The following is a 15,968-nucleotide window of genomic DNA, read 5'->3' on the forward strand; positions in this document are numbered from 1 at the left end:
ACACGAGTACGCCAACACACCGTGACACGAACACGACACGACCATGGACAGCAGCGGCGAGATGCGGCTGCCGTCGTTCACGCTCCACAGGCTCCCCACCCTCGCCGACCACCTCGGCGGAGGCGACCGACGCGCCGCCGCCATCCCCAACCCCATCGCGGGCCACCCGCTCTACCACCCTTCCCCGTCCTTCTTCATCTCCGCCACCGACGTCGTCCTCCGCGACATCCTCTTCGACGCCTCCTCCGCGTCCGCCGGAGGCGGCACCCTCGCAGCCTACCACCGCGCCGGGCCTCCCCGCGAGGTCGCGTTCGACCCGTCCCGCGTGCGCGCGGCCATCGTCACCTGCGGCGGGCTCTGCCCCGGCACGAACACCGTCGTCCGGGAGCTCGTCGTCGGGCTCTGGGAGCTCTACGGCGTGCGCGCCGTCTTCGGCGTCCGCAACGGGTACCGCGGGTTCTACTTCGACGGCGAGCGAGGAGCCGCTCCCGCTCGAGCCCGCGATGGTGCGCCACTGGCACAAGGCCGGGGGCACCGCGATCGGCGCGTCCCGCGGCGGGTTCGACCTCGCCAGGATAGTGGACGGCATCGAGCGCCGCGGGTTCAACCAGGTGTACGCGGTCGGCTGCGACGGGACCATGCGCGGCCTGGTGGAGATCCTCCGCGAGGCCTGGCGGCGCGGGCTCGCCGTGGCCGTCGCGGGCGTGCCCAAGACGGTGGACAACGACGTGGGCATCATCGACCGCTCCTTCGGGTTCCACACGGCGGTGGAGGAGGCGCAGCGCGCCATCGCCGCGGCGCACGTGGAGGCCGAGAGCGCGGCCAACGGCGTCGGGCTCGTAAAGCTCATGGGCCGGAGCGCGGGCCACATCGCGCTGCACGCCACGCTCAGCAGGCGCGACGTCGACTGCTGCCTCATCCCCGAGGAGGACTTCTACCTGCGCGGCCCCGGCGGGCTGTTCGAGTTCCTGCACCGCCGCCTCAAGCGGAACGGCCACGCCGTGGTCGTCGTCGCCGAGGGCGCCGGGCAGCGCCTCATCCCTCGGCACACCGGCGGCGAGCAGCGGCGCGACGGATCCGGCAACCCGGCGTTCCTGGACGTGGGCGCGTGGCTGAAGGCCGAGCTGCGGGCGTGGTGGGCGGAGGAGCACGCCGGGGAGCTGCTCACGGTGAAGTACATCGACCCGACGTACATGATCCGCGCCGTGCCGGCCAACGCCGCCGACAGCCTGTACTGCACGCTGCTGGCGCACTCGGCGATCCACGGCGCCATGCCCGGGTACACGTGGTTCGTGCCGGGCCCGATCAACGGCAACTACGGGTACATCCCCGTGGAGGAGGAGGCCGAGGCGCGGAACCCCGTCGACACCAGGGACCACAAGTGGGCGTGGGTCAGGTCCGTCACGAACCAGCCGACTTCGTTCAGAGCACGGAGGACAAGGCCCTTGCCGGCCTCTACAAGGCTGTATGAATTTGCAACTTGGATTCAAATAAAGTCGTTCAAATTCCAAGTGCCCACGACTTGCTTATCCTCCTACTACTGCCTTTGAAGGTTACAAAAGCCACTGAATTGGAATAACCGTGGCCTTGGGGGACAAAAAAATAACTTTGGCCACTGAATTGGATGGTCCTGGAAATGCTCATCCATCTCACCATCTGCACGCAGAGCCCGGAGACAATGCCATTTTTTTTAAAAAATAAAAAATTCTTGAAGGATAAGGAAAACTTTGTGCCTGCAAGATTGTGACAACACTGTGTGCCAAGATTGTGAGTGACATCAACCTGTGCAAGGAAAATTTGCTGAATTGGAGACCGAATGGGGAACGAAATGGTTCTTTATATCTCCAGTGAAGTGACCAAAACGGTTAACACAACTACATCTTCAGAAGATAGCCAATCAGGTTAAGACAAGCAAAGCATTCTTGGAGCTTGCAAAAGAGCAGCATTTTGGGCTTATGTAAGTTAGTCAAGAGACCCAAGCAAAGTATTGGGCCCCCACACTAGACTGGTCGGTTGACCAGCCCAACGAACTTTTTTGCAGCTTGTGATTACCCAACGTGCCCTTCCCTCCTGCCCACACACAGTTCAGTTATCCTGCAGATGCTCTTCCACATGATGCCATATCATTTGAAACTGAAAGGTAACTTTGCATTAAAAAAAGCCCTGCACTAACGGAGCGTGTTACAGAGTTCATGGTGCAGACTGCAAAAACAAGCCTGTCAACTGTCCAACGAGCCCTCGTGTTTTTCACGAGTCCGACGACATCATCACCTCTCCAGCTGAAAATCTCCGAAAAGTTTCTCTTTTCTCACCGGCGTATATAATCCCAAGCCCCAGGGTGGGGAGATAACCGAAAGGCAGGCCACCAAAAGGGACTTTTCGGGAAACAGAAAGCTCGCTCCCACTACTTTTTGTTAGGACAAGACCCACCCCATGCCGTGCCGTCCGTCCTCGCGCCTGCCTATAAAAAAACAACAGTGCCCAAGCAAGCGCATCCACTCTGCTGCTGCTCCGCGCTCGGCGCCAACGTCTCCAATCCTCGCTCCATTGTCCACTCCACTCCACTCTCGATAATCACCAGCTGTTAGCCCGACCATCATCGGCGGAGCGCGATGTGTGCTTCGTCTTCCCCCAGAAGAAATCGGCGTGCTCTTCTTCTTGCTCTGGCGCTGCTGCTGATCGCCAGCGCTCTGCAGCAGCACCCGGCCTCGGCTGAGAAAAAGGCGAGTGGAGAACGAGGGTCACTGTTCTCGAGCTTTGACTCCCTCCTACTTTCTCGTTTGATTGTCACTGTTATACTGGCCTGCTGACGGAAAGCTTTGCTGGTTCGTTTCGTTCCTCGCAGTCGTACGTCGTCTACCTCGGCGGGCACTCGCACGGCCGGGCGGGCGCGGCGCTGGCGTCGAGCCGGGCGCGCGCCAGGAGGTCGCACGTCGAGCTCCTGGGCTCCGTCCTGCGCAGCGAGGCCAGGGCGAGGGGTGCCATCTTCTACTCCTACACCCGCTACATCAACGGCTTCGCCGCGACGCTGGAGGAGGGCGAGGCGGCGGAGGTCTCAAGTACGTACGTCGTGCGCCGCCGTCTTCTCCGTTTCCTCGGCCGCCCTCTCTCTCTCTCTCTTCATTGTTAACCGTTGGCTGCGGGGTGATCTCGCCGTGGCACAGTTCTTGCTTGAGCTCTGACGACCCCGACCCACTGCACCTCATTCATTTTCTTGGGAAATGGCAGGGCACCCGCGCGTCGTGTCCGTGTTCCCGAACCGGGGGCACCGGCTGCACACGACGCGGTCGTGGGAGTTCCTGGGGATGGAGGAGGAGGGCGGCCGGGTGCGGCCCGGCTCCCTCTGGGCCAAGGCGAGGTTCGGCGAAGGCGTCGTCATCGGCAACCTCGACACCGGTACGCGCTCTCGCTCTTGCTTCCTGAACATGCTCATCCATCTGTTCAGAGCATGGCCGATCTACGGCTACGTATCACTAACCGAGAGTTGGGGGTTAACTAGCAGAGCCAAATAACCGGTAGCATTAGATCAGCTGAATACTTCCAAATAATCCTAGCTTTCAGGCTTCGGACCAAAATACCAGTCCAAATTCTGGCCGCGCGCCAGCTCATCCGTGTAAGCCGGAGGAGCAAAGGACAGGGCGCGGGCTGACCGGGCTGCTCTACGCTAGCTAGTTCTGTGGGCTTGTGAGCCGCGTGCTTGCCGTTGTTGCAGAGACAGGGCAGCGGCTGCAATCAGAATCTGCGCGCGGACGCAAATGCTTGCTTGCGCTTGGCGATGACTGCTGAGTTTTGTTTCCGCGCCCGTGGAGCCGAGCGCGGGGCACCGGCGCGAGCAGGGGGATGGGGGTTGTCCGTTGCACCCTCGTGGGAACTGGGAACGCCTGCCTGCCGCGGGTTTTACGGCTTTCCGGACAGTTCTCCTCCGGGGTTTACCGTGGCTTTTCGAACTCGGAGGAGCTGCTGGCTGCTGCTCTCTGGCTCTCTGCAGCTGAATGAAGCGAGCAACCGAGCCTACTAGGTTGCTTGGATTTTACTGTAGGACAGACAGACAGTAGACTACTGCATGCTGCTCATTATCATTTTTCCTTTCGAGAAAAGTTTCTCATCATCATTTTGAAAAACAATGCAAGGGTTAATCGAGATACTCGTAGTAATAAAGGGTAGTACAAGTACGTGGATCCGCTCGTGAGGTGCTGCGAAAGGCAGGCAGAGATGGTGACATGGTGTGGGCGTTCAAAGCATACCATAGCATACCATAGCATGGAAAGGGCTTTTCCGCGCCTGCGGCTGCCGCCGTACGTGCGTGAGGCGCGACGGCCACGGCGGCGTGCCAGGGAATCCCGCATGTGGAGTCAAGTCCGATCCCCACAGCTCGCTTGCTTCGGTGCTCCCTCCGTCGTCTCGTTGTCCCTAGCAGCGGCAGGCGGCAGGCCCAGGCGCCCAGCCCTCTGCTAGTCTGCTGTGCCTGTGCTCAGCCGCCGTGCGCGCGGGCGGGGGCGACGGGCGTGGGCATTACAGTATTCCCGGGGCCATGCCCGCGTGCGGCGAGGAGATTAAACAAGGTTGCTTGTGCTGCGCAGGGGTGTGGCCGGAGGCCGGCAGCTTCAGCGACGACGGCATGGGCCCGGCGCCGGCGCGGTGGCGGGGAATCTGCCAGGACCAGCAGGCCTCTGACGACGCGCAGGTTCGCTGCAACAGGTCTGTCTCCCCCGTTTCCCTCCCCTCCGGCCCTCCCCTCCGCACCCCCCCACCCCCACCCCCCCCCCCCTCCCGTGCTCCGTGGACCGTGGCGCTGCCTCGGCGCCGCGCGCTTCGTTAACCTGTGTGCTGTGCGCCTGTGCCATCGTCTCACTCGTAGCTTCTTCTAGCACTAGTAGAAAAACATCCACTGATCCACGCCATTGTCCTTGTGAGCTTCTCCTGTCTGTGCTGATCGTGTTTCTTTAACGTTAACCCGTGGCAGTGTGGCAATGACAGTGTCTCATGACTACTCATGTTCTTTTTCGCTCTGCTGGTTTTGGAACAGCGCGGCGTTGTAGAAAGTAAACTAACAGGAGGTGACAAAAGAGCCGCTTCGGTTTCAGGGACTTTGTTTAGCCTTGCTCTGCAGGCTGTCCTTATTGAACTCCGATAGCTTTACCAAACTCGCCTTGCTACGACCTAGGCAAGTGCCGACCACTAGTTAGACAACCTCACTTATAATTTTTTTGCATTTCAGCTATGTAAGAGTACAAAGGGATCACATCAGGTTGACCACGCATTGACGCATGTTACTCCTGCCATTTGCAAGATAAGTTTCAGCTGTATTTAAAATTAAAAACGTTGAACCAATAGCAGTAGTTTCAGTTTTAAAATTGAAAAAAAAAACATCATATTGCTCAATCCACTAAAAACAAGGAAGTTTCCATCGATAACTTTTGAAAGCCACTAGTGAGATCCCTTTGATCCGGGAAGGGGGTTGTGAGAGCAGCAGCGTGTTCTATGACTTGGTCAAAACATCTCCAGAGAGGACAGCTGCTGGGTAGTGTCAATGGCAATGGATCACGGATATGAGTTTGGTTAGCATGAGATGATGATCACAGGTCTGGCAGGGATAGCCGCCATAGACAAGCAGATCGAGGCCGGCAAGAGAGGGGAGGGGGGCTTGCTTGTAGAATAACAAATGAAGAAGTCTAGAGATAGAAGAAAGAGAGTGTGCGACTGTGCGGTAAGAAAAGATCGAACGGCCTGGATTGAGTGCTACAGTAACACCTAAACTATATCATCTTCCATAATTTAGGGCAAAGAGCTTCCTTTAAAAATATAAATACGAACAAGGTGCAAATGTAAATAAACGGAAATCCTATTTAGCATCTAGAATTTTAGCTCCATGTCACTCATTTGTTTTTTCCAACCATCACCATACGGTTTCATTTGTCTTCTCGACCTCCGGTGAGGACTTCCACGTGTTTTCTGTTGTAGCCACGGATTTGGAGCTTGATTGGTGTGGTTCCAAAATTTATCTTTTGTGTTTTGGCAACCATAAATTTTGGCACTCGTTTAGTTGGAATTTAGAAAATTAGTCCCCCTCACAAAGTACTTGCCAAGATTTAGATTTAGGTAAAAATTCTTTCTAATATTTTGGCCTGCCCTAATTTTGGCAAGGTAAATTTTAGAATAAGACCAATCATGCTCTTGGATCAGGATTTCATTATCCAGGGTTTTAAGGGAGCCTGCTGGAGGGAGGGAACTCCGGATGTGACGACGGTAATGAGTCGGCAGGGACGTGGCAAACCGCACGCAAAGGAAGACAACTAATTTAGAAGGATTAGGCAGGTGTATCATGGCAATCAGTTAGCGTGGCAGCGGGTGCCATCAAAGGATTCAGTGGCCCGTTCCATTGAAGATGGAGGGGGTGACTGGGGCCGGAGCTGCTCTAACATTGAAAACTCATAGCGGTTCCGATTGCAGAGGATCTCAACCAGGGTGGGATGGGGCAGTGCGTCTTGTTTAGCTACCTATCGTGAAAGGAATTGTAGGAAGAAGATAATCTAGAGGATGAAGGTGACCTTAAGGAGTTGGATCATCGGCAGAAAAGTTTGAGCATGAGCGTGGAATGGCATAGAAACAGCAAAACAGGCGAGTGCTGTGAAGTAGCAAGGTCCAAAAGAAATGTCAAATGTCCAAGAAAACCCTACGAGCCTCTCGTCTCCCTTTCGATTCTCACATCTTATTGTGCATTTACTTTTAAGAAAAAGGCAAACTAGATGTTTTAGTCCCTTAACTTTGAGCAAAGGGTCAAGTTCACCCCTCAACTTTCAGATTGGCCAATATAGTTCCTCAACTTTTATTTTTGGTCAAACTTATCCCCTATGCTAATATTGTACTCCATAATAATATAAGATTTATGGAAAAAATTCTCTTTACCCTTAGCTCATTCCCTTCTAAATTTATTTAAGAACTGAACATTACAAGTATTTAGTTTAGAATATAGAATTTTATTTACCCATACATCATATTATATTGCAGACGTATGGAGAGTAAAATTAATGCTACATATTGCGTAACTACACACCATCATATAAAATATTACGGAAAGTTGAGCGAAACAGTGACACAAAACATTGGAAATTGATGAGGGAAAAAATCAAAGGTAAAAAAGATTTTTTACATTTATCTTGTGTTATTATAGAGTGTAATATCAGTAAAGGATGAGTTTAACCTTAAAATAAAAGTTAAGAAATTATATTGGCGAATTTGAAAGTCGAGGGGCAAATTTGACCCTCGATAGAGCTGAGGAACCAAAATGTTGATTTTGCTAAAAAAAATACCTTACTGTTCATCTCGTTGTAGCACAGTGTAGCCCTGCGGATCACTCATGTGATGGAGCTGGTCCGATCACGCATTCACGCAGATTCCCTTTCTGTTGCCACCACAGATTGCTGCCATAATTCTGCAAACCTTTGCCTTCAACCCCAGAAAGATTTCGACCTCTTTGCCGTGCGCTTTCCCATGATTACATGGCCGGATGACCGTCCTCCCTTCTCGGGGGTCGCGCTCGCTTCCTGCCAAATCCGCCTCGTCCTCGCGTGTCCCCCCGGTTGAGCAGCTCGCTGCCGCAGCAGCGCTGCATCACCGCCACGGTTTCCAGGTATCGACAAGCCGCAAGCAGACACCACGGCCTGCATCGTCTCCGGAAAACCTCCAAGAGGACGGGGTAATCCACGCACAAAACTCTGAAAATTTACAAACGGACGGAGCTGGATGGATGGGCGTCCATTCATCTTTCGTGCAGAACAGCACAAGCATCGCCTGCTTTATTTTTACGCGGTGCAGTGCAGCAGCAACACTGCAGCTAGCTCGACAATCTATAGTGCAAGCAGAGGTCTGCCAAAGCCCTGATGAACTGCGCTCATGACCGAATTTCTCAGAGGTCAGAGCACGGACAGCATGTCGTCTGCAGGCATGGACCATCCATCCTTATGATCTTATCACATTTGTCTCCCTCCCAATCCCTCTGTTCCTGTCAGGCTACAGTGTCCTGGAATGTTGACTGCCATTATCATCCTTAAGCATCGCCATTAGCCTTGGCAGTTTAGTGTCAAAATCCTTAGCTTGCGTTCGTCTTGCGTGCAGGAAGCTGATCGGCGCGCGGTTCTTCAACAAGGGGTACCTGGCGACGGTCGGGCAGGAGCAGGTGAACCCGGCGAGCACGCGGGACACGGACGGGCACGGCACGCACACGCTGTCCACCGCGGCGGGGCGCTTCGTCCCGGGGGCCAACCTCTTCGGGTTCGGCAACGGCACGGCCAAGGGCGGGGCGCCCCGGGCGCACGCCGCGGCGTACAAGGTGTGCTGGCGCCCCGTCAACGGCAGCGAGTGCTTCGACGCCGACATCATCGCGGCGTTCGACGCGGCCATCCACGACGGCGTGCACGTGCTCTCCGTCTCCCTGGGGGGATCCCCCGCGGAGTACTTCCGGGACGGCGTCGCCATCGGGTCCTTCCACGCGGCGAGGCACGGCGTCACCGTGGTCTGCTCGGCGGGCAACTCCGGGCCCGCCGCCGGCACCGTGTCGAACACCGCGCCGTGGCTGCTGACCGTCGGCGCCAGCACCGTGGACAGGGAGTTCCCCGCGTACCTGGTCTTCGACAACAAGAAGCGGATCAAAGTCAGTGGCTGATGATACTACTAGCTCTAACTCGTCTTGAAGACTTCAATTACTGCAGCTTTTATCTGACAGAGAGTAGAACAATTTGATTTTGGCAGGGGCAAAGTCTTTCCCCAACACGCCTTCCTGGCAGCAAGTACTACCAGCTGATCAGTTCGGAAGAAGCGAAGGGAGCCAATGCAACTGCAACACAAGCGTAAGCATGAACCTCGAACTGAATCTTGCAAGCCTGAAAATGCTGTTTCCTATTGTTGAGAGTTTTGTGCACCTGCTGAATCTGCAGGAAGTTGTGCATTGAGGGGGCATTGGACAAGGCGAAGGTCAAGGGGAAGATCGTCGTGTGCATCCGTGGGAAGAACGCGCGCGTGGAGAAAGGCGAGGCGGTTCGCCGGGCTGGCGGAGTTGGACTGGTGCTGGTGAACGACGAGGCCAGCGGGAACGAGATGATCGCCGATGCGCACGTGCTCCCGGCCGCGCACATCACCTACTCGGATGGAGTTGCTCTATTAACCTACTTGAACTCGACCAGGTATATATGATTTTTAGGAATATGTTTGAAACGTAGTCAACAGGCCTATTAGCTCAGTTGGTTAGAGCGTCGTGCTAATAACGCGAAGGTCGCAGGTTCGAGACCTGCATGGGCCATCTATTTTTGTCCATCCTTTTTCTTTTTCTTTTTTGGATGTTTTGGCCTGCTAATAATATCTGAGCTCCGTCCTGTCGTATAGGTCGTCGGCATCTGGCTACATCACCGCCCCATACACCGCGCTGGACACGAAGCCGGCGCCATTCATGGCGGCCTTCTCGTCGCAGGGGCCCAACACCGTCACGCCTCAGATCCTGAAGGTCCGAAAATTTTCCCTGCGACCAGTCGCCAAGTACGCCGCATCTGCAGCTTCCCTCCGACGATCCTAACTGTACCTGCACGCCTTTGCTGGCAGCCTGACATCACCGCGCCGGGGGTCAGCATCCTCGCGGCGTTCACCGGCCTGGCGGGGCCGACCGGGCTCGCCTTCGACGAACGCCGCGTCCTCTTCAACGCCGAGTCCGGCACCTCCATGTCGTGCCCGCACGTCGCCGGCATCGCCGGCCTCCTCAAGGCCCTCCACCCCGACTGGAGCCCTGCCGCCATCAAGTCGGCGATCATGACGACAGGTACCAGCGCACGGACACCGCACGTTCCCATCTGCTGCCGCATGTATCGTGCTTGCTGACACGATTGAGTTGGTTGATGCTTTGCAGCCAGGGTCCAGGACAACATGAGGAGGCCGATGAGCAACTCGTCGTTCCTCCGGGCGACGCCGTTCGGCTATGGCGCGGGCCACGTGCAGCCCAACCGCGCGGCGGACCCGGGCCTCGTCTACGACGCCGGCGCCACGGACTACCTCGGCTTCCTCTGCGCGCTCGGGTACAACTCCTCGGTGATCGCCACGTTCATGGCCGGCGACGACGGCGGCCGCCAGGCGCAGTACGCCTGCCCGGCGACGGCGCCGAGGCCGGAGGACCTCAACTACCCGTCCGTCGCGGTGCCGCACCTGTCCCCCACCGGCGCCGCGCACGCCGTCACGCGGCGGGTGAGGAACGTCGGCGCCGGCGCGGCCGCGTACGACGCGAGGGTCCACGAGCCGCGCGGCGTGGCGGTGGACGTGCGGCCGAGGCGGCTCGAGTTCGCCGCGCCGGGGGAGGAGAAGCAGTTCACCGTCACGTTCAGGGCGAAGGCAGGGTTCTTCCTGCCGGGGGAGTACGTGTTCGGGCGGCTGATCTGGTCCGACGGCGCCGGCAGGCACCGCGTCAGGAGTCCCCTAGTGGTGAGGGTCGTAGACAGCAAGAAGAAGAAGAAGAAGCCTCTTTCCATAGCCTGACGATATCTGTTAGGATCCCATTCCCATCCGTGGTGATGACTGATGAGCAACTAAGCCTGGCCAAAGAAGGTATGGCTTGATGAACAATATAACGATGTACTGACAACGAATCGAGCGTTCAAACTAAAGTGTACAAAATTTTCAGATTTGACTGGCAATCGTCATGTTCCTTTTCCTTTCCTTTTGATCTTTAAGTTCAATTTATAACATTATTAAGACTTGTGGGGATCCATGGATTTTCAGAGACTTTATGTGACGCCGACTCATGGAAATCCTCCTGGAGTTCGTAAATCTTCCTGAAATATCAAGTACAGTCAGGTTTTAGGACCTACTTAGTAGTAGTACTGGTACATCAATCGGCTACTTGTCATCCTCAGTTATTCGCCTGCAAATCCGCATTGACCTCAGCTACGAGATCCGGGTCAGCCGTGCTCATGAACTCGTGGAAATCCTCCTGGAGCTCGTAGATCCTCCTGAAATCCCTGAGCAGCTTCATGCAGTTTCTCTTGAGCATCGGCAGCCCGTACAGGTGCGCCGCGTGCAGCCTCCCGAGCGCGTTGTCCAGGTCCACGCCGTCCAGCAGGCTCTCCTCGCACGCCCGCTTGAGCTCGGCGACGTCGTACTTGTCGCCGGCGCGGAGCAGCTCGCCCCGGTGCGCCATGAACTCCTCCCCGCGCAGGTCGCCGTAGAGGTAGCCCACGAAGGCCCGGCACGCGCCCACGGACATGTCCGGGATGTCCAGCGCGGACTCCGTCGTCTCCCGGAGGCCGTGCGAGAAGCCGAGAACATGGTCGCGAACACCGGCGAGCGCGCCGCCAGGACGGCGCGGTGGGCCCTGATGCCGCCACCGCCGCCGGCGGCGTTGACGACGATGTCGCTGAGGATGCCCTCGCTGAGCATGCGCGAGAGGCCGGCGGACTGCGCTTCCATCCGCCACCCGGTCCTCATCTGGGAGGATAGCCATGAGGACGTTGGAGGAGCGCCCTGCAGTATTTATTGAGAAGAAAAAGCTTTTAAAAAGGAAGGACGTAGTACTAGTGTTCCTTACATTCCTTATCAGGGTCTTTTTAGCACCACTCTGCCTGAAGACCTTCAGGTTCGCGCTACAGTAGCGCGGTACTGTGCGGGACTGTGCTGCACTGTAACAAGAAGCTAAAACGAACCACGAGATGCTACAGCCAACCGCGCGGGGAGAAGCTCGAAAACGTGGCTCCTCCTGCTTCATGCTACAACAGCGCTATAGGACGCTACAGTGAATGAAGCTCGAGCTGGAGGAGCTATGCCAAACGAGACCTTATGTTCTTTATAATACCATGTCATGTCATGCCATATATTGAAAATGAATTCCTTACTTGCATTCTTTCTTATTTGGAAGTTGATGAACTCGATCGGCACCAACGCCAGCTTCAGCCTATATGACACCGTGATTGGTACGATGACGATCTAGATCAATTTCAACCCAAACGTAAAAAAGCAAGCTGAGATTTCCGGTGTAAAAGGGGAGGTAATCAAGTAGTGACAGATTTCACGAGACCCTGAAACCTACTCAGGTCAGATGTCCGTGTTGGCGGATCGCGAGTGAGATTGGCGACGCTGACGGAGATGGAGGCGAAGCCAGCCTCACGCAGGTACTCGTGTGGAGCCTCAGCACGGCTAGCTCCCTTCACAGTTCCGGAGGACTCATCAGTCGTGCGTGCCAGTAAGAGGATGATGAAGTTCCTATTGTTTACAGGGGCATTGGATGATGATCGGAATACCATGGGCAGCCTCCGAGTGTGAAGCGGCTCGTCTTGATCCAGTCGTGGGGCCCGAGCTCGGCGTCCCAGCGCACGGATCATCCCTTGACCCTCACACCGTCGTTCCTCGGCGGGCAGCTCATGGCGCGCGATTGCTTGGCGCCGTCGCCGTTCCTCGCGTGAAGCAGACGCGCGGCGCCGGAAATTGTTTGGGGCCTCGGGGGAAGTCGGCGGTGAACGCGGGATCGCAGGGCAGGAGCTCCGCGACTACGTGCATGCTAAGGGCTGCCACGAGGCGATCGTGGTTACTGATTATTAGCAATAAATCTTCGATTATTTGAATCAAAACTACATGCGAGGGTTGGATTTTGGAGCGGAATCGGGAAGAAGGGTTTTAGTTGGGGATGAAGTCGAACTGCAGATTGACTATAACACTGTTGGCGAGATACGAAAGATCCAAATCATATGCAAAATTGCCGGTGGATCTCGTATCTTGATAGATTTCATTTTCACCCAATGTCATTTGACACCTATAAATGGATTTGTTTGTCTAAGTCAAGCTTCCGATTGGTTGGATTTTTGGGGGACGTGGCTTCCAGCCAAAGGGTGTGTTCGTTTCCTACCCTCTAAATTTTAGACCCATCACATCAAAGAGAATCTTGTTATTTAGAAGTATTAAATAAAGTCTAATTACAAAACTTTTTGCACAGATGGATGCTAATTCGCGAGACAAATTTAACGAGCCTAATTAATCCATAATTTGCCACAGTGATGCTACAGTAATCATCCGCTAATCATGGACTAATATACCTCATTAGATTCGTCTCGCGAATTAGCCCTGGGGTTCTGCAATTAGTTTTGTAATTAGACTTTATTTAATACTTCTAAATGACAAGATTCTCTTTGATATGACCCATCTAAACTTTAGACCCCAGGAAACGAACACGCCCAAACTTCAAAACCAACCAAACGACCTGTCCCACAAGAGGTTTTGCCACAGTAGTACAAAGCGCGCAGCATCCCAGTATGCTTTTAGCGGCTGTCGAATCCAATTCTTCCCTGAAACTACCGCACTACCACTGTACCGGTTCGTTTCTTTTATTTTTTCCCTCCCCGCCGGCCGCTCGCCCGTCCTCCCCGCGCCGTCCTGTCCCGCCCCGTCGCACCTCCGCCGGCGTGCCACGGGCAGCTCCCCGCGCCGACCCGTCCCTCTGCCGGCAAGCTCCCGCGCGGGAGGCGCCGCCGGCGCGGGGGCGAGCTCCGCCGCGAGCATGGGCTCGCCCCTAGGGCGAGATCCGCCCCGAGGGCGCCGCCGGCGCGAGCCTCCGCGGCCCCGGGCCCCAGACCTGCTCCGCCGGCCTCCGGCGACACCCCGAGGTCCCGGCGCTGTTCTCCACCGCGCGCTCGGGAGGATGGAGATGCTGACAAGCAGGACCCGCTCGTCGGGGGGGGTGGAAGTTGAGTGTTTGGGCCGTGGATTACACGTGGGGTTCGTGGGGTTCGGTTAACAGTTTTTCTCAAAAGGTGCGGCTGCCCAACCAAACGTTTTTTTACTTTCTCGTATCTCACACCTCACAGCAGATTTTCTACAGCCTATGCCTATTTTTTCAAAAGCCACAGCTCAATTAATCACACCCTTAATCCTTTTTTTTATTTTCTGAATTCTTTGCCAGAAATAGCATAAAGAACAATGCAATGATAAATTGCATAAGGGCACTGTGGATACAAAATGTCTAATGAAGCGGCATGGCGCAGAGTCGTGACATACATGTGGAACGCCATGTAATAGTATGGACTGATTTAAAGAGGAGATTTCAAAGACTTAGATCTAGATGAACAATAGCTCAAAATCTTGAGAGCCAAGAATCAAGAATGTCCTCCTCTCGTTTCTTGCTGAAAATGTGATTGCCATCTTAGAACAATAGGAACGTCTAGTAATCAGGGATGACAGCACCCTGGAAACAGTTATTTTCATCTGTAAAGAAAAATAATCAACACCTACTATTTTTTAACATTCAACACCTGCTCATTTGGGATAGCAACTATTAGTATAAGGGTATCATGTCATCCCAAGTTTGCATATTTTAAATGGTCTTGTTCTTAATCCTTTGCCATACTATACTCTGGCCAGTCTTGTTAAAATATTTAGGCCTACGGCTGGAAATAAAGATCGCAAGTTACCTTGAGAGGTTAGATCTTCACGTGCTCAGTTAAAGATTGACTAGAAATCGAGCCTGATCTCAAGCGACTACAGTGACGCTGAGCTAGCTAGTCTTTTACCTATGCGGGACAAGTTAGGGGGTACATGATGTATGCAACATGCCTGCACAGGTGTGCGTGCCCCGGTCTACGCGTGTCGGTGTTGATGGACGCATATCGATCTATGGTTGGAGTATGGGAAGAAGCCCACAAGAGCAACTGGGATAATTTAGATCCTTCAGCGTGATCTATAAAGTGACACTTTAACTGATAGTAATGTCTAACAGCATTTTTTATGCTAGAGTAGAAATGGTTATACATTCACAGTTAAAGATGAAAAGGGGTGGATTATGTTAAGAGTAGAAATGGTTAGCCGTAATTCCAGCCACCGCAGCACTGGGCATTTGGCCGGCAGATTGCTGGGCGTACCAGCAACAGGCCTAATGCGACCGTTGCCAATAAAGCGGAACGTGCCGTCCAACCGGGACCTCCTTTTGGATTCACCACCGACTCCACTCATCAGTCAGCATCATTTAGGAGGAGCAGTTGTTGAAAACTCACTCAGGTTCAGGCATGAGAGGATTGGCGTAAACGGCACTCCACTTTTTCTGGCAAGCGAGCGCTTGCCGCCCGCGCACTCACCAGGCAGTTCGTGGGTTCGCGTGCCACGGCTGCCAAACCCACACATGTTGCATGGCGTGAGCGGCGCCACACTGCCCACAAAAATTTCAGAGCAGATCGCCAAACGGGTTATTCCCCCTAAACGGTTGGGCGATCAATCAGGAACTAATCACATTAGTAGTATCTGGAAGGATTATTCCCCCTAAATGAGTAGTATCCCGCATAGTAATTTTTAGAGTCCAATCATCACAAATCAGCAGCAATTCAATCAGGATGATCAATTCTCACTTCAACAAATCAAATGACACTCGTAGCCAATCCAATCGACCGGTTCGAAACCAAAATGCAGCGAGTAAACAAATCCCAGGATTCCTTCCCTTTTTACATGCGGTGCGGCGCGGCGGATGGCGCCCAACTAACAACTACTCCATGGAGAGCGGCGGCGGCGGAGGCGGAGGCGGCCGAAACGAATCGAGTCGCCCGGCGAGCAAGCCCCAGTAGATCTCTCTCGGGGAGGCGGGGTGCTCCGGCCTCTCAGTACGGCGGCGGCGGGGCGAAGTGGCCGTAGGCGCGGAAGGAGCCGCCGGGGTGGCGATCGTCGAGGTGGATGTTGCTGGTGAGCTTGTGGAAGCCGCGGGTGTAGATGCCGAAGCCGAAGACGAGGCCGACGGCGACCAGCACCAGCACGATCAGCGTGCAGATGCAGCACGCCTTACTCGGGCAGCAGCACATCTTCTCCGCTCGCCCTCGCCTGATTCTCTCCTCTCGCCGCGCGCGGGGACGAAGGGGGTGCCGAGACGCTCGCGAAAGGGTGAGGCGCTTTTGCCTTTTGGCTTGGGTTCGCTCGGGACGGGAACTGGGGAGCGGTCGGGTCGTCCGGTCTGGGCGTACGTGCCCGGC

At 55.1% G+C, this 15,968-nt stretch overlaps 2 protein-coding genes, 1 non-coding gene and 2 pseudogenes across 3 annotated transcripts; 3 read left to right on the top strand and 2 right to left on the bottom strand.

The window, feature by feature from the left end:
- Positions 1–43: 43 nt before the first annotated feature.
- Positions 44–1,550, top strand: LOC112881132 (annotated as a pseudogene).
- Positions 1,551–2,560: 1,010 nt separating this feature from the next.
- LOC112880522 (subtilisin-like protease SBT5.3) lies at positions 2,561–10,730 on the top strand. The gene is made up of 10 exons (XM_025945180.1): positions 2,561–2,723; positions 2,846–3,059; positions 3,229–3,396; positions 4,581–4,698; positions 8,116–8,650; positions 8,749–8,846; positions 8,934–9,179; positions 9,379–9,496; positions 9,592–9,805; positions 9,893–10,730. The coding sequence occupies exons 1-10, from the start codon at positions 2,613–2,615 to the stop codon at positions 10,510–10,512; spliced, it is 2,442 nt and encodes an 813-aa protein (XP_025800965.1). The 5' UTR covers positions 2,561–2,612; the 3' UTR covers positions 10,513–10,730.
- Positions 9,222–9,295, top strand: TRNAI-AAU. Its single transcript has one exon. It is a non-coding gene; the product is annotated as a tRNA-Ile (tRNA).
- Positions 10,731–10,885: 155 nt separating the features above from the next.
- Positions 10,886–11,460, bottom strand: LOC112881134 (annotated as a pseudogene).
- Positions 11,461–15,336: 3,876 nt separating this feature from the next.
- Positions 15,337–15,966, bottom strand: LOC112882677. The gene has a single exon (XM_025947785.1). The coding sequence runs from the start codon at positions 15,798–15,800 to the stop codon at positions 15,603–15,605; it is 198 nt and encodes a 65-aa protein (XP_025803570.1). The 5' UTR covers positions 15,801–15,966; the 3' UTR covers positions 15,337–15,602.
- Between the last annotated feature and the right edge of the window lie 2 nt (positions 15,967–15,968).

The sequence above is a fragment of the Panicum hallii genome, chromosome 2 (assembly GCF_002211085.1).
Source record: "Panicum hallii strain FIL2 chromosome 2, PHallii_v3.1, whole genome shotgun sequence".
Classification (NCBI taxonomy): Eukaryota; Viridiplantae; Streptophyta; class Magnoliopsida; order Poales; family Poaceae; genus Panicum; species Panicum hallii.

Bases quoted from the DNA above. Each gene is read 5' to 3' on its own strand.
- LOC112880522 (XM_025945180.1), top strand. From the start codon at position 2,613: ATGTGTGCTTCGTCTTCCCCCAGAAGAAATCGGCGTGCTCTTCTTCTT. The intron at 3,060-3,228 runs GTACGTACGTCG...GGGAAATGGCAG, and splicing joins CGAGGCGGCGGAGGTCTCAA to GGCACCCGCGCGTCGTGTCC. The intron at 8,651-8,748 runs GTCAGTGGCTGA...TGATTTTGGCAG, and splicing joins ACAACAAGAAGCGGATCAAA to GGGCAAAGTCTTTCCCCAAC.
- LOC112882677 (XM_025947785.1), bottom strand. From the start codon at position 15,800: ATGTGCTGCTGCCCGAGTAAGGCGTGCTGCATCTGCACGCTGATCGTG.